This window comes from Anarhichas minor, unplaced genomic scaffold (assembly GCF_050575085.1).
Source record: "Anarhichas minor isolate MPS153535 unplaced genomic scaffold, ASM5057508v1 ptg000007l, whole genome shotgun sequence".
Taxonomy (NCBI): Eukaryota; Metazoa; Chordata; class Actinopteri; order Perciformes; family Anarhichadidae; genus Anarhichas; species Anarhichas minor.
In genome coordinates this window covers 12,525,499-12,542,838 of record NW_027466453.1, presented here as the reverse complement: position 1 = coordinate 12,542,838, position 17,340 = coordinate 12,525,499, and the positions used below count along the sequence as shown (strand labels likewise).

Here is a 17,340-nt window from a genome sequence, read left to right as displayed (position 1 = left end):
GAGAGTGAGCTGTGGCTGCCTAGCAGCAGGCTGAGTAGGCTCTCCCCCCCCCCCCCCAATTACTCCCACCATCCTCTGCCGTCAGCAGCCACGAGTACTTGCTCGGAAATTAAATTGCTCACAAACTGGAAATCAGGCCAATTAGCGGTATACGCAACAGAACACAAATGTCTAAATTTTACTCTGCAAAGCCTTATGGGTGCACCTGCTTGTAGATATAACAATGCAAAGAGCTGCTGTCTTGTCAAACAACCTCACGGTGAACATACAGCAGGGAAAATGTATCCAAATGTAAACAAAACAGCATTCAAACATTCCATGGAATGTTTTCTTTGCATTTCCAACGACATCTTACCCGTCTTTTACCGATGCATCTCACTAAGGGGCCACTGGTAAATAAACGCATACATTAAACCTTGACAATGTCTTTATTTAAAGTGTATTAAATGTTAATTCCTGATCAGTGACTTGAGCTGAAATTAAAAAAAACTAAAACAAACAGCAGCTTTCTCTGACAGGAAGCAACCGTAAATCCCTTGATAATGCGGATAGCTGTCTTGTGCACATGGGCACCGGGGTAAATGACCAATGGTGGTTGAGCTCAGCACCACCAATCACAAGCAGCTGTCCCCACTTAATGCATTTCCATGTCACTGTGACAACCCTCAGTGGACAAACAGACCAAAAAAAAAAAAAAGCTGATCAAACAGAAATGACTGTGAACCCGTCTACCCGACAACAGGGATTCAGTAATTATTGGTAAAACCATCTGGTGTTGTTATTCCGTACATCAATATTGCAACAAAAACTAAATATCAGTGTAACGTTTGCTTTCAGATCGACGCTGCTTTGAAAAGATGAAGTTGTTCAACAAACATAATCTGAATTTGCACAGTTTGTCCCAGAGAACAATGTTCAAACAAAGGCCTTGTTCATGAGGGTAAACCTTTTCACGGATTACAAACGTAACTAGCTGTGCCAGGCTCCAATAGGTGCTCCGCATTTAAAAAGGCAGCTGGGATTTATTCATCCCAGGATTCAGGCTCTCAGGGTGGGTACAAAGGGAGAAAAGGTTTGGAAGTATTATAAGTCTACTGCCATGCGTTCATATTTATAATTAGGCATGATTTGCCATTCAAAATACATTTTTCACTTTAAAGTTTTGCATAATCTGTCAGCTCTCCATACAAACAACGTGAAACCAGCTTTCTGCAGGCGGACTGCCATCTAGTGGGACCACAGCAAACAGTTAACGGTTCATCTTTGCCTTGACGTGGCCTTTATGAAGTCATTGACAAATGATGTCATTGTGGCTACCTAAAGATGTAAATACAAAAAAACAGTGCGAATACAACTGAACATCTGACACAAATACAGGGGTGAGAATTCAACAAAGTTACGTGTCTGGATGTATTTATTTAGGGCTGATCAGTTTATCTTCTTATAAAAACATACAAACAGGCATTAACAATTTAAACGTCCTTTTCTATTTTGAGCTAAACGTGCAACACTGAGCGTTGCAGGTGAATGCTGATCCCGGCTGACCTCGTACTGGGAGCAGTGGACGCGAATGTCTGCTTCCCCCCCCCCCCGACAGCTGCGCTGTGATAAGCTCTGGGCAGTTCCAAAGTTACACAACACAAAGAGTCTGTCGACGGTTATCTCTCGATCCGTGTCAGTGTCTGAGCTTCAGTGCTGCCTGAAGTCGGGGGGGACTTCTATCTCCTTGACATGAAACATCACTTGGGGTTCTTGAGTTTTTCCAGATTGGCTGTCCTGGACTCGTACTCTTTCTGTTTCTGTTTCTTAAGAAGACGGTACGCCTCCACTACTCGCACCCTCTCCTCCTCCATGATTCTCCGTCTGGCCATGGAGGGCTTGGTTGTGGAGACCACCGTGTGGCCAAGGAGAGAGTTGAGAAGCAGCTCCTTCTGGAGATGGTAGAGGAGAAAAAAAAAACAACAACGCCGTTTACACCTCTTATTCAAGCGTGAAGAGCACCGTCGTGACATTTGATGACTTAGCAGGTTACCTTGGGCTTGACCGGAGCTTTCCTGGGTTTGGCACTCAAACACGGCGGGGCCATTGAAACTTCACCAAAGGGAACATCATCTACAAAACAAACGCATCAGTCAATCATATCAGTATACAAATGAGTTCCACATCTTATTTTGCTTTGACAAGAGTATCCATTTCTCTCATACAGCATATAATGTATATATGGAAAAAAAGTTTGAATTGATTAAAGCATTAATGGATGTTTTGGATATTTTAGACGCATATCTACAAATCCAACAGACACACCTGAGGAATCTAAGACCAATAATTCACTCTCCTCGTAGCTCTGCTCTGGTCTACACCAAGTTCTACGGTAAATATCTGGCACCGTAGCTACTAAATGCTCCAGCTAGCTGCTAATTTTAGCTCTGCTGTTTGGTGCTGTGCAGTGTGTAGGAAGCATGCAGTGGGTTTTGAAGATTAGTGGGCTGGAAAACTGAAACAATAAGCTCAGTAGAGCCGAGCATAACTGCAGTGTCGGGTGATATTTGCTCACTATCAACAACCCCCTCACATACATGAAGTCATCCATCTTTTATACAAAAAAAAATATACTACAGCTTTAAATAAACTTTCCACGGAAATAATTAGCTAGTTACGTCTCATCTTGATTTCAGGGACGTACACTAAACATTAACAAAAATCATTAGCTGTCCATACAAGATGTTTATGCCTTCCTCTTCAGCAGAGTGGCGTCTTGTTTGACTTTCCCCAAAGGACTAGAATAAATAGCTACAGCACGTTCAAAATGCTGCTGTTAAGAACCAAGATAACTGGCTTCTAATTGGCTTAAGGGGATAGTTTGGGTGTTTTGTATGAGGTACTTATCCATGGTCAGTGTATTAGACGGTGGTCAGCAAGCTCCCCCTGTTTGGATAAACAGTCAGGAGTACCAGCACGGCAGCAAAGACATGCTTCCTGGTCTGCTGTTGCCTCGATCAGTTAGTTTGTATGTGTTATTGTGGGACTTTGGTTAGTTTGAATTCACCAAAGCCACACAGTAACATAAACAAGCCATGGAGGCAGCAGTAGACCAGCAAGTTAAACCTGTGGAAACATTACAAATATAGCGCATGCTGAAAATAATATTGATTTTTTTTTTTGGGGGGGGGTCTGCCGTTGTTTTAGGTGACTAAAAGACGTTTTGCTGCTGCCCCCGTGCCTACTGTAAGTATGGATAAGTACCTATTACCTATAAGGAACTATCCCTTCAAGAATATATCCTTCTGCCCCTGCGGGAAAGGCTATAAACTTTAAGAGCATAAAGCCAAATGGTCCGTTCGATTTTTAGGAAACACTCCTACCTCCTGATGATCTTAAATGCACCTCAACTTTGTCCGGTGCATGCTTGTACTGAATTATAGGAGGACAGAGCTGCTCCCTCACGTTCCTTACCTATGAACATATCTTTCTCCATCTGGGCCAGTTGTCTGTTCAACTTTTTCTGGTGTAGCTTCACTAATCTGAGTTGATCATACCTGTAGCAAAGATCAAATAAAAACGATACATGTATCAGCCAGGAATGAAACCAAACAAATCGCCTACGCACACAATTAGAAACATGAGCAGCAGGATAGCGTATAACTGACTCCGTCGGCCCATACTAGCACACATACATGTCATCAGCTGACTTTGCTGATTACAAGTTAAGGTGTACTCACTCCTTCTTTTTCTCAGACTTGCCCTTGTCTGCAGTTCCCTCTTGTTTGTCATCATCCAGCTCAGGCTTTCTGTCTACTTGGTTCTTGGTGAGGAAGAAGACGTGTTTGGTCTCATTGTCCATGCGCCGCAGATATGCTTTTACACTTTCCGCCTTTCCCCTCTTGAAATGTGGGACGGGTATGTCACCAGTCTCCGAATCCTCTGGTTTACCTTTAGGGGAGATGGCTAGAGAGAGACGGAAACAAGTTCCTCGCTAATTATAAATGAGTGTATGGATCACACAGTGTAATGTTAAATAAGCTGTTCTGCTCACCTTCTTTTAGCTTTTTGGTTTTTAAGGATCCCGTTTTCATTATCTCCTTGCTTTTCATTATCTCACGCAGCTTAAAGGGGATGTGCTCCATGTGATCCGGTTTGGCTTTCTTGGGTTTACCATCTCTCTGTTTGAGCTTCTTGTCACTGTTAACACACAATCAGGTTTAATAAAGTTTTCACATACAAGGAATTTGCAAAATGAGCATAGTAAGAGAAATTAAAAATAAAAGTAAGTATTGCAAAAACCAAGAATCAAAGACATAGAATAGAAGAAAAAATACAATAAAAACAGAAAATACTTTAAAAAAAAATATGTAAAGTATATCAGAATTCAAAGTGGAAGGCTGAGCAGTTTTTAGAGGTGGCAGTTTTACGCAGAAATGTGGAAAAGTGTGCAATGGATGCACCAAGTTTCACTGTACGAAGTATAAATACAACACAGTTCAGAGAGTATTCAACAGTCATTAAAGGCTGCCTTTGAAAGCCATATATAGTATAGGTACGTGTCCTCATTAGCGTTGACTACGAGGATTATGTTGACAAGTTGAATCTCGTTTTAAAATATGAAGCTAATGACGTTAGCTAATAACAGCTAACGTTAGCTGGTGGAGCTAGCTAGCAGCGTTTCTGTTACACATTAGCTTCCTAGCGTTACCTTGGACGTTGACCGGACTCGTTAGGTTTGTTCTTCTTATTCTTTCCCATGTCACTGCCCTTTATTTCAATGGATTACAAATGATCTTTAAAAACAATAACACATGCGGAGCAGCGTGTGTAACCTTTAACCTACAAACCTTAACCTCAAAGCAACCAGTGGGAGAGCGGAAGTACAGAGGTCTCACTCTGCGTCTTTTTCCGGGTACCGGGGTCGTTTCCTCTGCTCCTCGCGAGGCGTTTCCTCGAGTTCACGTAAATAGACGATCTTTGCTGGAGCCGTCATTTCAAATGGTTAGAATAGTTGCTGTACTTCTATCTGTCACCACTAGATGGCAGAGTTACTCCAGTTTGTTAACACAATACTACAGAGACCTAGAGGTTTTCAATTTTGTGAAGTAAAAGTAACATACAATGGAAATACTAAAGTAAAGTGTAAGGCACCCACATTTGCAGCACTTGATTACATGTACTTAGTTACTTTCGAGACGTCGCTTGTTTCAGGAACTGTGATAGCCATTTTTAAATATTATTTTCATAATTATACATAGATTAAATTATTTTACAATTGATCAAAAACAACCAATCAGCTGTTGGCACCATAGTTAGTTGTAGCTCGTTCAGCATCCTCCTGATCATGTATCAGCCATGTGGCATCCAGTATTCATGATTCTGTAGGCATAAGCGCTTATGAGCCTATATGGTTTTCAGAAGAGGATTAACCAGAAAATTGAACTGATCTCATCAAAAACTCACCTTTAATGGCCATAATCTGATTATGTGCAGATTATCAGGGTGAGTTGGTGAGCCTATGAGAGAGACAGTGTGAAGTGAGAGTGTGTGTCCCTGCACGTGTCCCACGTGCATGTGTATGAATGGAGTAGATTACAGAGAGAAGCTGTTGTAAGCCATCAGATGAATGGACTAGGTGTGTTTATGTGTGGGAGGTGTGTGTGTGGGGGAGGGGGATTACCAGTGAGACATAATGCAACTCAATCTTAGAGAATGCTTTTGCCATTCGTGCTATATGTTCTCAGGTGCATAATAATGCAGGTGGACAGTATATTTGCAAATTGCTCCTGATGGACACATCCCCATTATTATCCTAAAAACATCTGCATTTGCCTCCCACTGTCATGTGTCTGTCCAGGTCAGCCTCAGCAGCAGGGACATCCCCTAAAATGCCTGTCAGCCAATCCCCTAATAAATGAACCGTTCGGTATACAACATGAAAGACCTGTGTGTGTGTGTGTGCACAAGTGATGACGGCCCGGCAGTTTATTGGTTGGTAGCATCATAATCTTCTCAGAGTCTGAGGAGTACAAGAGGGCTTCACTAAAAACAACTCATCATGCAACAACAGCCCTGCATCTCTAAGACACTACCAACAGACACACAGACACAAGACGTGAATATAAAGTACATTATTTAGACAATGATTTTGAGCTGCTGAAGGATTTCGATGCACAAGTGCTTTCTTGGCCCATTCTCAAATGATCATATGTAATATTAGCTTTGTTTACTATGTATAACAATTTGCCTCATATTGTATTTAGTTATTTTGCTTTATAAATGTATAAACTCAATTTTTCCCACAATTCCCAGCAATATCTAAAACATCACATAAGATAATTTTATTTCCTGTTAATAACATTGCAGTTTTGTAAAGTTTCCTTTCAGGGGCAGACAATCGGAATACTTAATGAGCTAGTGTCTGGTTAGGACCACAAGCAAATCCAGCATGTCCTCATAGTAATCTGATTATGAAGCTGCTGTCTAGTTTCAAGGCATTGTGGAGGGTTCATCGGTAGCCTGAGTGTGGGATTACAGGAGCCTTTATTGTCTATATTTCTTCAAATAGGAAGCTATGAAGATGTGTTTGTAATCACAGCAGGACAATTCATTTCGAATCCGTTTGTCTCGAGTAAAAGCAAATTGCAGAACGGTGGAAGCGGATATTTGTCTTGAATGCAATGTCTTTAAATTTGGCACGATTAACAAAGAAATATTTAAATTGACCTGCTTTTACTTCACTTTTAATGACAGCTTAAACAACAAAAGTATGAATTTGGATGTGGCCAAACCTGAAGCTCCCCTCAGAGTCACCGGCACTGCATCTGGCCCACCCAAATTCAAACAGAGGAACAGTGGCCAGTGCAAGAGCAAGCCTCCGAAGAGGGGCGTCATTTGGTAGGCCTACATATTCATGAGCGTCATCCAGAACGTTTGTCTTTTATAAGTTTCTCCACAATAAAACTGATTTCTTTTCTCTCACCTCAGCTTTGGAGGAGAGATCCTGGAAGGGCTTGGCACTGGTAAGCAGGAGTATCACAGTTCCTGTAGGCCACTGCACCCAAACAACATCGCCACTGTTCCCATATCTTACTCTCTATTTGTTCTTGCTTCTTTAGACATCACTGTAATCTACCCGTGGGAAGCCTACAGCCATCTAGAGCTACATGAACTGGCTCAGTATGGTATCATCTGAGTCTCTTGGCTGAGGAATTTGAGACTCTCAAGCTGCCGTTGGAATGTCTGATGCTGGATGTGTCCTCGTGTCACTGCCTGAGGTTGCAGTGGGAGCTGTAACAAGAAGCGCGGTAACTCACTTTGAAGACGGAGTTTCTGTGCAATTGTTCGGCATCATGTTTAGTCAAACTCAGAATAAAGGTTGGGTTTTTAAAAAGATTTCCTCTTTTTTTCTTTTTTCCCCTCTTTGCCAAACTTAGCGTGTTATTAAGTCTTGCCACTCTGTTTGAAATATCACTCCCATGATGATGCTTTATTTGTCCCTTTAAGAACAAGTAGCATATCTGAACCACAATATCATTTGAACAGTAAAGTAATTCAGGGTCCATTGAGTCTCTTTCTGTTCCCATGAATTTAGCATTTAATATCCTGTGCAATTTGCTGGAACTTATAGGAATAGTTTGACATTTTGTAATACAGAGTTAGATGAGAAGAATGATACCACTCTCATGTTTATGTGGTAAATAGGAAGACAGTTAGCTTAGCACAACAAAACAGAGGCCAATAGCTAGCCTAGCTCTGTCCAAATCCCTAAATGTAAAGATCACAAATTTCGATACTTTTGATAGATTCTTTTTCTTAATTAATCAAAACATGAATTTTCACCAGCTAAATAAAGCACTTTGCACACTTTCACAGATCTGAATAAGCAGAAGATGATGGATATATTCACCATCCCATGTTATGTGTAAACTTTATGCCACTGGATGCTCTCTAACAGTCGTGTGCTGATAAACAGAGTCAGAATCTGGACCCCCAGTACGACTACTCCGACTGTCCCGATCAGGCCCTCGTGCTGCTCGATCCAGCGAGAGATTCCTCCCAGACAGCCGCCCAGGAAGATCACACTCTGAGCACTAAACTCATCCAGCAGCTGGGCTCCCAAACCACACTGAGAGTTCCACACTGTTCCGTTCTCCAGAGGGTCCACACAGCATGTCGCGGGGACGCCACAGGCCAGCACCCCTGGAGCTGAGCAGTTGTAATATCTGAGGAAAGGAAATTATATCCAATAACTTTCAAGGCATTCATGATGAAATATAAATACATCCAAGTTAGTCGCCTGCTACTTACATGTTGAGCTCCCAGTCACGGTAGTTATCTGCCCCACAGCACTGCAGATTGGACTGAATCTCGTCCGTTATGAACCTCAGGTCCAGATCGTCCTGGTAGCGCACCATGGCAGCTAACATCCCTGACCGCAGGTAGCCTCCAACCTGATCTTGTAGACTGTAGGCCACGATGGCGGTCAGCACCTGGGCTGTGATGAGGGCCAGCACCACAAAAGAGAACAGCTTCAGTAAAGTGCAGTTCTCTCTTAAGGCGCCCACACAGCCTGACAGGCAGAGCATGGTCAGCACGAAGCCCAGAGTCAGAAATATCAGCATCGGGTCAGTGCCGATGCTGCCGATCTTCTCCTGAGCAAACGACTGCTTGCTGATGAGGCCCCACATCCCCAGAACAAGAACCACCAGGCCCAGAACTGTGAACCCCAGATTGGATATGATGAGGAAGTATTTTAGGAAATAGTCCATGAAAGAATATCTGTAGTGGGGTTGGATGCCTGCAAATACAGGGCTGTTGACCTGTCCACCGTTTGGCCCTGCTTGGTGAATTTCAGTGGTGACATTGCCAAGCTCCTCGTCGTCCTCTTTAGCTGAGCTTGCCTTTGGACACACAGGAATGCAACTAAATACCATAGTTTTGAGGACTAATGCCACCTCAAGCACTTAAACACACAGATTCTCAATAATCAGAAAGAAACGTAACAATAACAAAGCAGAAGTTCATAAAATCACCCCTTACCTTTGGTATGAGCGGACTGGACTCATCCTGCGTGGTGTCCCTCCTCGACCACGGAAAAAGAATCCTTTTTATCATGAAATTCCTCCTCATGTCGGAGACGATTCTCCCTGTGCCTTTAGCTGGTCGGAATGACTGAAGCTTAAGGGGAGCAGGGAGGGGGGGGGGGGGGGGGGGGGGGCATTGACTGCAGTGTGAACAGAGGAGCATGTGAGCTGAGGTGGAGAAACCCATGCAGCGTTCAGCCTCTGGCTGAAGGATTTCTTCATCATGTGACAGTCACAGTGAGGGGATTAAATGGTTATCAAAGCGTGTGTAAAATACTCACACACACACACACACACACACACACACTCTGACCAGAACAAGTAACTTCTGATTGGAAGCTTACTCACGTAAACCACTAAGATGTCGAGGTGTAATTGGAAAATAAAGCGGAAAGCTGAAGAGAAAATGTTGGGTTTGCCTCTTTGGCTGGAACTGAAAACAAATAATGAAATGAACCACAACAAAGAATAACTTGTAATTTAATAATGGGCATATTGATAGACAATATTCAGTTTATTTAAGTGATATAATACAGCAGAAATATGGTATAACACTTATTCTTTAGTAAAACACACTAACTAACCACACACGAATACACATAGAGAGTTCAAAATATTGAACGACACCTGAACTGAAGAATTCAAAATCTGTCTCTCTCCTTTGATAAACACTGACAGTCATGTGACTCAGAGAATCCTCAAGGTGCACCTTCTGTTTGGCGTCTTTCAATATAAGAGCTGATATATTTTTCCGTTTAACCGCCTTCTGATGAAAACAAATGTGACAGCAAGTTAAAAAGCAGAGAGAGAGCGAGAGAGAGAGAGAGAGAGAGAGAGAGAGAGAGAGAGAGAGAGAGATGGGCCTGGCTACTCTCTGGCTCTGCGGGTCAGCTGCTGTCATTCTTTCCTCTGGCTGAGCTGCACTGAGCTGGAAGGAAGTCGGTCTGCAGACGGAGCCCGGCGCTGACTGGTGGAGGAGTCCAGATGTGTGGATGATAAGACGGGACAATAGTGCTTCTGTAAATCTGTTTCCATATTAATGTGGATCAACAGCAATCCAGATAACGTTCTGTGGAGAGTCTGGATAGTAGCTTTCAAGAGTTGTGCATTCCTGATATTGCAGATGAATGTGTGTGCAGGTGCATATACACTCACTGTTCTACAAAGATACACAGGTGAAAGGCAACTACATTTACTTGAGGTATTTGTACTTTTATTCATATCCATTTTATGCTACTTTAAGCTTATAGTTATAGCTTATATATTTTAAAGGTAGATATTCTACTCCACTATATTTGTCTGTAGCTTTACTGTTTAATGTGAAGATTAAGGATTTACATTCAACATTATTATGCATTGTTACAGATAATCTACCCAACATGTAACACATTAAAACAGTACAAATACGCTTTTCTTAGACGAGCTACAACATTATCTGCTGCAAAAATGATCAGCAATAATAAAACGGTAATACAATGACAGGGGCCCTTTCTGCTGAAGTACATTTACTTGTGGTACTTTTTCTTACCGATTGGGTTTTGAATGCATAATCTTACAAGGTTACAAGGTTTTTTTAATTTGTCATTGTACGACAGAGCTGCACAACGAAATTTAGATTGTAGTCCCAATTTGGTTCATAGGAAAGAAAACAAAAAGCTATATTATATATGGAGGGTGGAGGATGAGTTAAGGAGTCTCACAGCCAGAGGAAAGTACTTACTTCAGGTATATATATATATATATATATATATATATATATATATATGTGTGTGTGTGTGCACATCTGTGGTCCATATTTACAAACCAACTGACTTACTTGTGACTGCTTGCTGACAGTATAGATTATCAGCTGAGTGTCATATTGTTTTAGTAACAAATCTTTTAAATCCCGCTGTTTCCTTGTTTCTTTCGGGGGGGGGGGGGGGGGGGTGTTGATTTAAAGAGCATTTAGTTCCCACTCTTTGAATTGAATCCAACTCCTTCTGTATATTCAGCACTGAAGATGTATGGTATACAGATGGAATTCATCCTACTAACAGCATACGGTACAGTAAGTTGCCTCGTGGGTTTAAAGTTGGTGCAGATGGCAGGGACCATTGTCCGTTCAGATTCCTTTTCGCCTCATGCCATATATCAATACTGTCTGCAGACATCAGCAGCAGGATGCATGCAGCATTAACAGCCTTTCAATTGGAATAGCTCTGAGCTGGAATTTTTTTGTGACAAAAGGTATTTCATATATCAGAGCTGCCCGGTATTTAAAAAAAGAAGGAAAATGTGCTTTGGTGATGGATATCTTTCTGCTTATTGGAGTCCAGCTGCATTTTCCTACCCAAAGCTGTCTAGATTCATTGATCTGTCTTCCATCAGCAGTCAGATTATTTCCACATTAATCATTTTCACCCTCATCAGGGGTGGATTAGTGTCAAATTGGTGAGCTAATGGAGTAAATCCCACTGAGACAGGGGTGTTGAGTGGTGAGGGAATCTTTCTCAAAAGTTGTTTATGTCTTATTCATTTATTAAAAATGATTAACACCAAACACTTATTTTCAGCTTCATCAAGTGTGTATGTGTGTCTTCGGATTTTGATCAATCCCTGATAATCAAAGGGACCATTGCTGGCTGGGTCTGTTGTAGCCCAGATGTTGAGCAGATTGTATTACAGTAGGCAGTAAGAATGCTGTGCTGGAGCCATACTGCTACATCAAACACCTCCTCTGGATGAGAGCCCGCGTTGCCGTACACCACTCACAGCAGCAACAAGACATCTGGGGGATAGAAGGAGGATTATCAGGACCTCCCATCAGGGTTATCTATCAATGTAGAAGATGCACAAGTCTGCAAGACTCACCGGAGACTGAATTGGAAAGCACATGTGTGTGTGTGTGCATGTGTTTGGGGAGCTTTGACTTTAGTAAAATGTTGTGTGTGCAGCAGAAGCAGCAGCAGCAGCTATGTGTGTGTGTGTGTGTGTGTGTGTGTGTGTGTGTGTGTGTGTGTGTGTGTGCATGCATGTTAAAAGAACAGAGTGCGTCTTAACTGCATCACTGAAGTGGGTGGGAGCAGGTGGGGGAATGGCTCCGGGAGATGAGAGAGGCAGTTATAAGAGAGTGCTGACCAGGTCGTGTTTTCTCAGTGCGTCACTGCTGAAGGATCGTACCACAGAGCGGGTTCTGCTGCTGTGACCTGGAAAGACCCGCGGCACCACTTCACAGAGAGGTATAGTAAAACCCACAGAACAGTGAATCTAAGTGAAGGTAGAATTGAGTGAAATACATCCAGAAGCTTTATGCGAAACAAAAGATTAATTAATCGTTTGCAGTTCAGCTAAATATAAGTGAAATTCTAACTTGGTCACCAGGTGTTTTCTTTCAGTAGAAGTGTCTTCAGCATGCGTGCTTACTTAATACATTCTCAAGTTTTCCTAGCATCTCTTGCATGCGGTGGAAGAAGTACTCAAATTACAAATACCACAATCTAAAAATACTCCATCACAAGTAAAAGTCCTGCATCATTCTCTTTGGAACCAATTTTAAATGCTTTGTATACTATAATGTACCTAAAATGTGTTTTTTTATGTAAAAAAGTGACTAGTAATAAGTGTCAAATACATATTTCTGATTTGTGAATTATTACATTTTACTTAAGTACTTGAGCAAATGTATTTAGTTCCTTTCCACCACTGCTTTCCACTTGCTTCTCAGCAGCACCTATTTCCTCTTTCTGTTTCTGTTAGGTGAGGAAGATGATGATGAACGGGATTGTGGTCCTGCTATGCATGGTCTTAACATGCGTAGCTCAGAAATGGAACCAGGGAAGCTCACGTTGGGGTCCTAAAGGTCAGGGACGATGTGTCGTCGCCGTCGATGTTCCACAATCTGTAAATGATTAGCAAAAGGTTTCGTTTTTTAGAAGCACATGAATGAAGATTTTGTTTGGAGTTCAGGGGGAATACTTTACTATAAATGTCTGTCTTCAGCAGAACACACCAACGGAAAGACTTGTTCCAACCTGACCCAGGTGCTGGACAACTGGAAATATGCCATTCTAACCCAAGTGAAAGACCTGCTGATCAATGACCACGCTTCTGTCCTACCAGAATACAACAGGTGGGTCACACTGGATTCTGAATGGAAATTGCAGTGATTGTAGACGCAGAAGCAAGGACGAGAAGAAAAAAAAAAGGGGTCCAAATGTTGAGTAAGAGCGAGAATAACAACAGCCAGTGACGTCAGCGAGCATTTTCTTGTTCCATGCAAACGGACTAAATTAGGAATTATGTAACTTTGCTCTGCACATGACCACGGACCTGTCAGAGCCGGTAACTTGATCCACCAATGCTCTGGTCCACACAAGGCCAGCTTTTAATGACCTCACTACGGAAACTGTGCCAACAGAAACCGGGAAAAACACAGCCAGTGTTTCTGGCAGATGTTAGTAAACCCTTTCCTTTGGAGATTAGTCTCTGAACCGCAATAACAACAGCTAGTTACTGAACATTCCTCAGTAACCATTTCAGGGGCTTTGCAGGCTGCCTGCAGGTGTCGTCTCTTAAATTCGTGCCAAACATATTTTCGGGACTTCCGTTATTTCTGTCTGCTTTCCTGATGTTTCCTGCAGATGATGGGGCTGTTTCTGCTTAACAGAATGTCATGACTTTCATGTTCATGTTGCCAATTGGAGTTCTCCTCTTGGTTATGTTTTGAGTACAAACGTTTCTATGTGAGCTTATGGAACACAACACTGCGCGACACAAAGCTCTTTGACTGGTCATTCAAATAATGAAATAATTGACTCATTTGAACTTTCCCAAATGTCTCTGCATGTGTTCAGGATCCGGCCTCTGTCAGATGCCCTGGGAGACCTCTACACGCAGTTTAACACTCTGAAAGACGAGCTGGGGAAGCTCAACTCAAAGTTAGACAGCGTGGAGGGTTTTGTGGACGACCTCAAGTACGGCAAGTTTGCTCTGCCTCAGCGGCCCGTACAGAGGCTTCCCCCCAGCATTGGTCTGAGGTCTCCACTGCGAGCTCAGATGAGGGCTCCTGTCAGGGGGACTATCAAGGGGCGACCACTGATCAGAGCCAGGAGGAGAGGGCCACAGTGACCTTAGACCGATCAGTGCTGAAGTATCAACCGAGAGTTAATATGGTTATGTTTTCAGATGATTCGTTTGTATGCTTTTATTGAGGAGTGTGATGGCAGAAGAGGTCGCATGCTCGTGCATGGTGTAAAAAGACGAGTTTTAAATCTTCTTTGGCTCTTTGTAAAAAGTCACTTTTAACCACAAGGTGGCAGCTAAAATCAACATATCTCCCCTGTCATCCTGCTGCTCTCTGTGTACAGATAGCTGGACATTAGGGATCACAATGGCTGAATTGTGATTTCATGTATATACACACAATAATTAACATTGTATAAGCATTGTTTGTATTTGAGTCATTTACCCAAATGATTATTAAAAACAGATTCGTTTTGAGCTTATCTACATTTGATACATGGACTACATTTAGCATTTTTCAACCATGGTAGGACAAAGCGCTTTTCTCTTTGCTACTCATTCACACACTCACTCCGATGGTGGCGGAGCTTCAAGACGCTGGCCCAACCACTGTGGATATCTTGTTCGGAGATTGAAAGACACCGTGACATGTGGACGGAGGGAGCCGGGGTCGAACCGCCTGCTGCCAGTGGCCTCCAGTTTCAATGGAAGATATAAAATAGGAGAGTTTTTAAAAAACAAATTTAATTTTGTATTCTCTTACAATGCATCTATATCAAGTTACTTCATGAAAGTAGCGATATCTGTATCCTGATTAGCCTGTTATAGTAAAAATAGTAAAAGTATAATACAATTTAAAAATGGACCGTAGAATAAGCAAGATTGAAAGAAAGCCTGTTACATCATTATGGATTTTGGAGAGCAAAAACAATTCACCCCTTCATCATTTCCTTGTTCATCTTCACCACAACTAAAAAAAATGAAATAAGCAGTTTTGAAAATATTGTATCAACACTGGACTCCAAGTTCTCATAATTTCTACAATTTCTATGAATACAATGAGCACTGACAGTTTTATTTTAGGAGGTAACCTATAATACAGAGTGACAAAGTAACAAATACATGAGAATATTTGTGACATGTTTGTTATTAGTAATTTTTTTAAAATGTGGATTGACTCGCTTGCAATAGTCAGGATGTTAGAATAATTCATTAATAATAATGAAACTGAGTTTTCATCCTCTATCAGTGAAGCATCACCTCTGTACTCCCCCTTCCTTCCCAGGATGCACCTGCAGGCCTCCTCTTCTTATTAATAGCTCCATGTAAATGAAGAGGTCAAGTGTCAGCTCTCTGTAAAATAAGAGGGAAACTGTCTCTGACTGGAAACATACTTGTGTTTTTTAGCAAGTAACATTTTGTCAATCACAGACAGTTTACCTCTTATTGTGAATTATGCTGATGCGTGCAGAGCCAAAGATTATATACTGCAGTAAATATCTATATTCTTTATTTATAAAAACTTATAAGCTAAATGATTCACAATGATAAAAACCTTCATCAATGAATCCCATTCATTAGAAATTGAAAATAAAATTACAATCATACTGCAGGTTTTATGACATCATGACATTATTGTGTTTGTTTTGTTAACTTAAGTTTTCATCTACTGACATTAATGGATGAATTAAAGACATTTCCTGCCACAGAAGATAAAGGACCAACACCTGTGAGAAAGCATGCAGATTTAATCAAAGCTCCTCCTCCTGTCAGTCACTCTCAGTCTCAGCGTTGTAATAAATTGCTCCTCCAGCACCTCCTCTCCTCATCCTCCAAACCCTCTACTCTGTCAGCAGTAAGCTCACTTTCCAAGTCACAAGGCCATTCTCATCACACACTGACACCATGCTGGGGACCCTCTGCACTCTCATCACTGCTCTCACATGTGAGGAGGCTGACTTACTGCTGCTTTGAGCTCATGTTGGATTCATCAGTCTGTGTGTTTCTCTTGACTTCATGTCATCTTGTTGTTTCAGGTGTGAGTGGTGTGACGGTGGTGACACAGAAGCCTGTTGTGACGGTGAGGAGAGGAGAGACAGCCACCATGGACTGTAACCTGGGGACTGTTACTAGCCATGTTGCTTACTGGTACAAACAGATTCCTGGAGGAGTTCCTCAGTTTGTTTTATATTTTCATCACAGCTACAGCTCTCCAACCTATGGCTCTGGGTTTTCCTCTCCAAAGTTTACATCTACTCATCAGTCAACATCAGATTATCGTTTGATCATAAACAACATGGAGGAGGGAGACTCAGCAGTCTATTACTGTAATACATGGGACAGCTCTGTTAATCAGCTCGTATCACAGTGATTTACACTGTGACAAAAACCTCTTCACTCAACACTTCTGCTTTTTGAGACTCTGACACATCTTGACTGAGAGTGAAGCCATCAGTCAATGCTTTCAGTAACTTCCCCTCATATGTTTAAACATATATCTTCAAACTTACTAGTTTTCGATTATACATGCAGAATGTTCACACAAGTAAAGTCAAGTCATGATGATGACATTAAAAAAACAATAACTGTTTACAGTAAATATGAATGTGTCTCTCTGCTCATCACACTTGTTTCAAATTGTAGGAAGTTTCTAATAGTTTCTTAGTTGCTGATCTAAATGTATTTATCCTTCTGGAGAGAAATCCTCTGGTGCCCATGTATATCTTTGTACTGTAGCGTGATTGCTTGTAGAAGATTTAATATATATTTAATTAATATCAAAATATGTCACCATTATTATTAAAAACTCAATTATGAATCATAAACCCATAGATTAGTACAAAAAAATGATCGTACTCAGCTTCCATGATAAGACATCATTAATATAAATCAGATCATTTAAATTTAGATTACATTTAGGACGCCACCTAGTTTTGGAAAATTTCAAAATTCTATATAAATCAATTAAATCTCAATCTCACAGTTGGTACTGATTTCTTCTCTTAGTGTAGAGAGACCTATTATTTCATACACACACAAATAAATTCAGAACAGAATTTGAAGTTATTTATAATTAAGTTATAGCTGAATATTGTTTCTAGAGCAGAAACAGTCGTGTTTACAACAGCAAATAAACTATACAAAGTCATTAATATCTCACTGGAAACAAATGTAAAATGTCAATAAAATAAATAACATTTCTGAGTGAAGTTTATAAAGAATGAAGAACACAGACATCCGTCAGTATCAGTCAATCCTCCCGTCTTCT

General features: G+C 41.3%; 3 protein-coding genes across 3 annotated transcripts; 1 reads left to right on the top strand and 2 right to left on the bottom strand.

Annotated features, from left to right (window-relative positions):
- Positions 1–1,396: 1,396 nt before the first annotated feature.
- ccdc137 (coiled-coil domain containing 137) lies at positions 1,397–4,856 on the bottom strand. Its single transcript, XM_076085888.1, has 6 exons — positions 4,691–4,856; positions 4,034–4,179; positions 3,720–3,945; positions 3,454–3,536; positions 2,033–2,112; positions 1,397–1,931 (listed from the first exon to the last, which is right to left on the bottom strand). Exons 1-6 carry the CDS (start codon positions 4,738–4,740, stop codon positions 1,740–1,742), a joined length of 777 nt encoding a protein of 258 aa, XP_075942003.1. The 5' UTR covers positions 4,741–4,856; the 3' UTR covers positions 1,397–1,739.
- A 1,895-nt stretch (positions 4,857–6,751) lies between these two features.
- Positions 6,752–7,215, top strand: LOC142937383 (retinal rod rhodopsin-sensitive cGMP 3',5'-cyclic phosphodiesterase subunit gamma-like). Its single transcript, XM_076080274.1, has 3 exons — positions 6,752–6,879; positions 6,970–7,004; positions 7,101–7,215. Exons 1-3 carry the CDS (start codon positions 6,752–6,754, stop codon positions 7,175–7,177), a joined length of 240 nt encoding a protein of 79 aa, XP_075936389.1. The 3' UTR covers positions 7,178–7,215.
- A 685-nt stretch (positions 7,216–7,900) lies between these two features.
- On the bottom strand, positions 7,901–9,114 carry tspan10 (tetraspanin 10). The gene is made up of 3 exons (XM_076085887.1): positions 9,025–9,114; positions 8,293–8,885; positions 7,901–8,207 (listed from the first exon to the last, which is right to left on the bottom strand). Exons 1-3 carry the CDS (start codon positions 9,112–9,114, stop codon positions 7,901–7,903), a joined length of 990 nt encoding a protein of 329 aa, XP_075942002.1.
- Positions 9,115–17,340: the final 8,226 nt, after the last annotated feature.

Coding starts and splice junctions, on each gene's coding strand:
- LOC142937383 (XM_076080274.1), top strand. CDS start 6,752: ATGAATTTGGATGTGGCCAAACCTGAAGCTCCCCTCAGAGTCACCGGC. Junction 6,880..6,969: donor CCGAAGAGGGGCGTCATTTG/GTAGGCCTACAT, acceptor CTCTCACCTCAG/CTTTGGAGGAGAGATCCTGG. Junction 7,005..7,100: donor CCTGGAAGGGCTTGGCACTG/GTAAGCAGGAGT, acceptor TTGCTTCTTTAG/ACATCACTGTAATCTACCCG.
- tspan10 (XM_076085887.1), bottom strand. CDS start 9,114: ATGAGGAGGAATTTCATGATAAAAAGGATTCTTTTTCCGTGGTCGAGG. Junction 8,886..9,024: donor CCAGTCCGCTCATACCAAAG/GTAAGGGGTGAT, acceptor GTGTGTCCAAAG/GCAAGCTCAGCTAAAGAGGA. Junction 8,208..8,292: donor CGTGACTGGGAGCTCAACAT/GTAAGTAGCAGG, acceptor TCCTTTCCTCAG/ATATTACAACTGCTCAGCTC.
- ccdc137 (XM_076085888.1), bottom strand. CDS start 4,740: ATGGGAAAGAATAAGAAGAACAAACCTAACGAGTCCGGTCAACGTCCA. Junction 3,946..4,033: donor AACCAAAAAGCTAAAAGAAG/GTGAGCAGAACA, acceptor GTCTCTCTCTAG/CCATCTCCCCTAAAGGTAAA. Junction 1,932..2,032: donor AAGCTCCGGTCAAGCCCAAG/GTAACCTGCTAA, acceptor TACCATCTCCAG/AAGGAGCTGCTTCTCAACTC.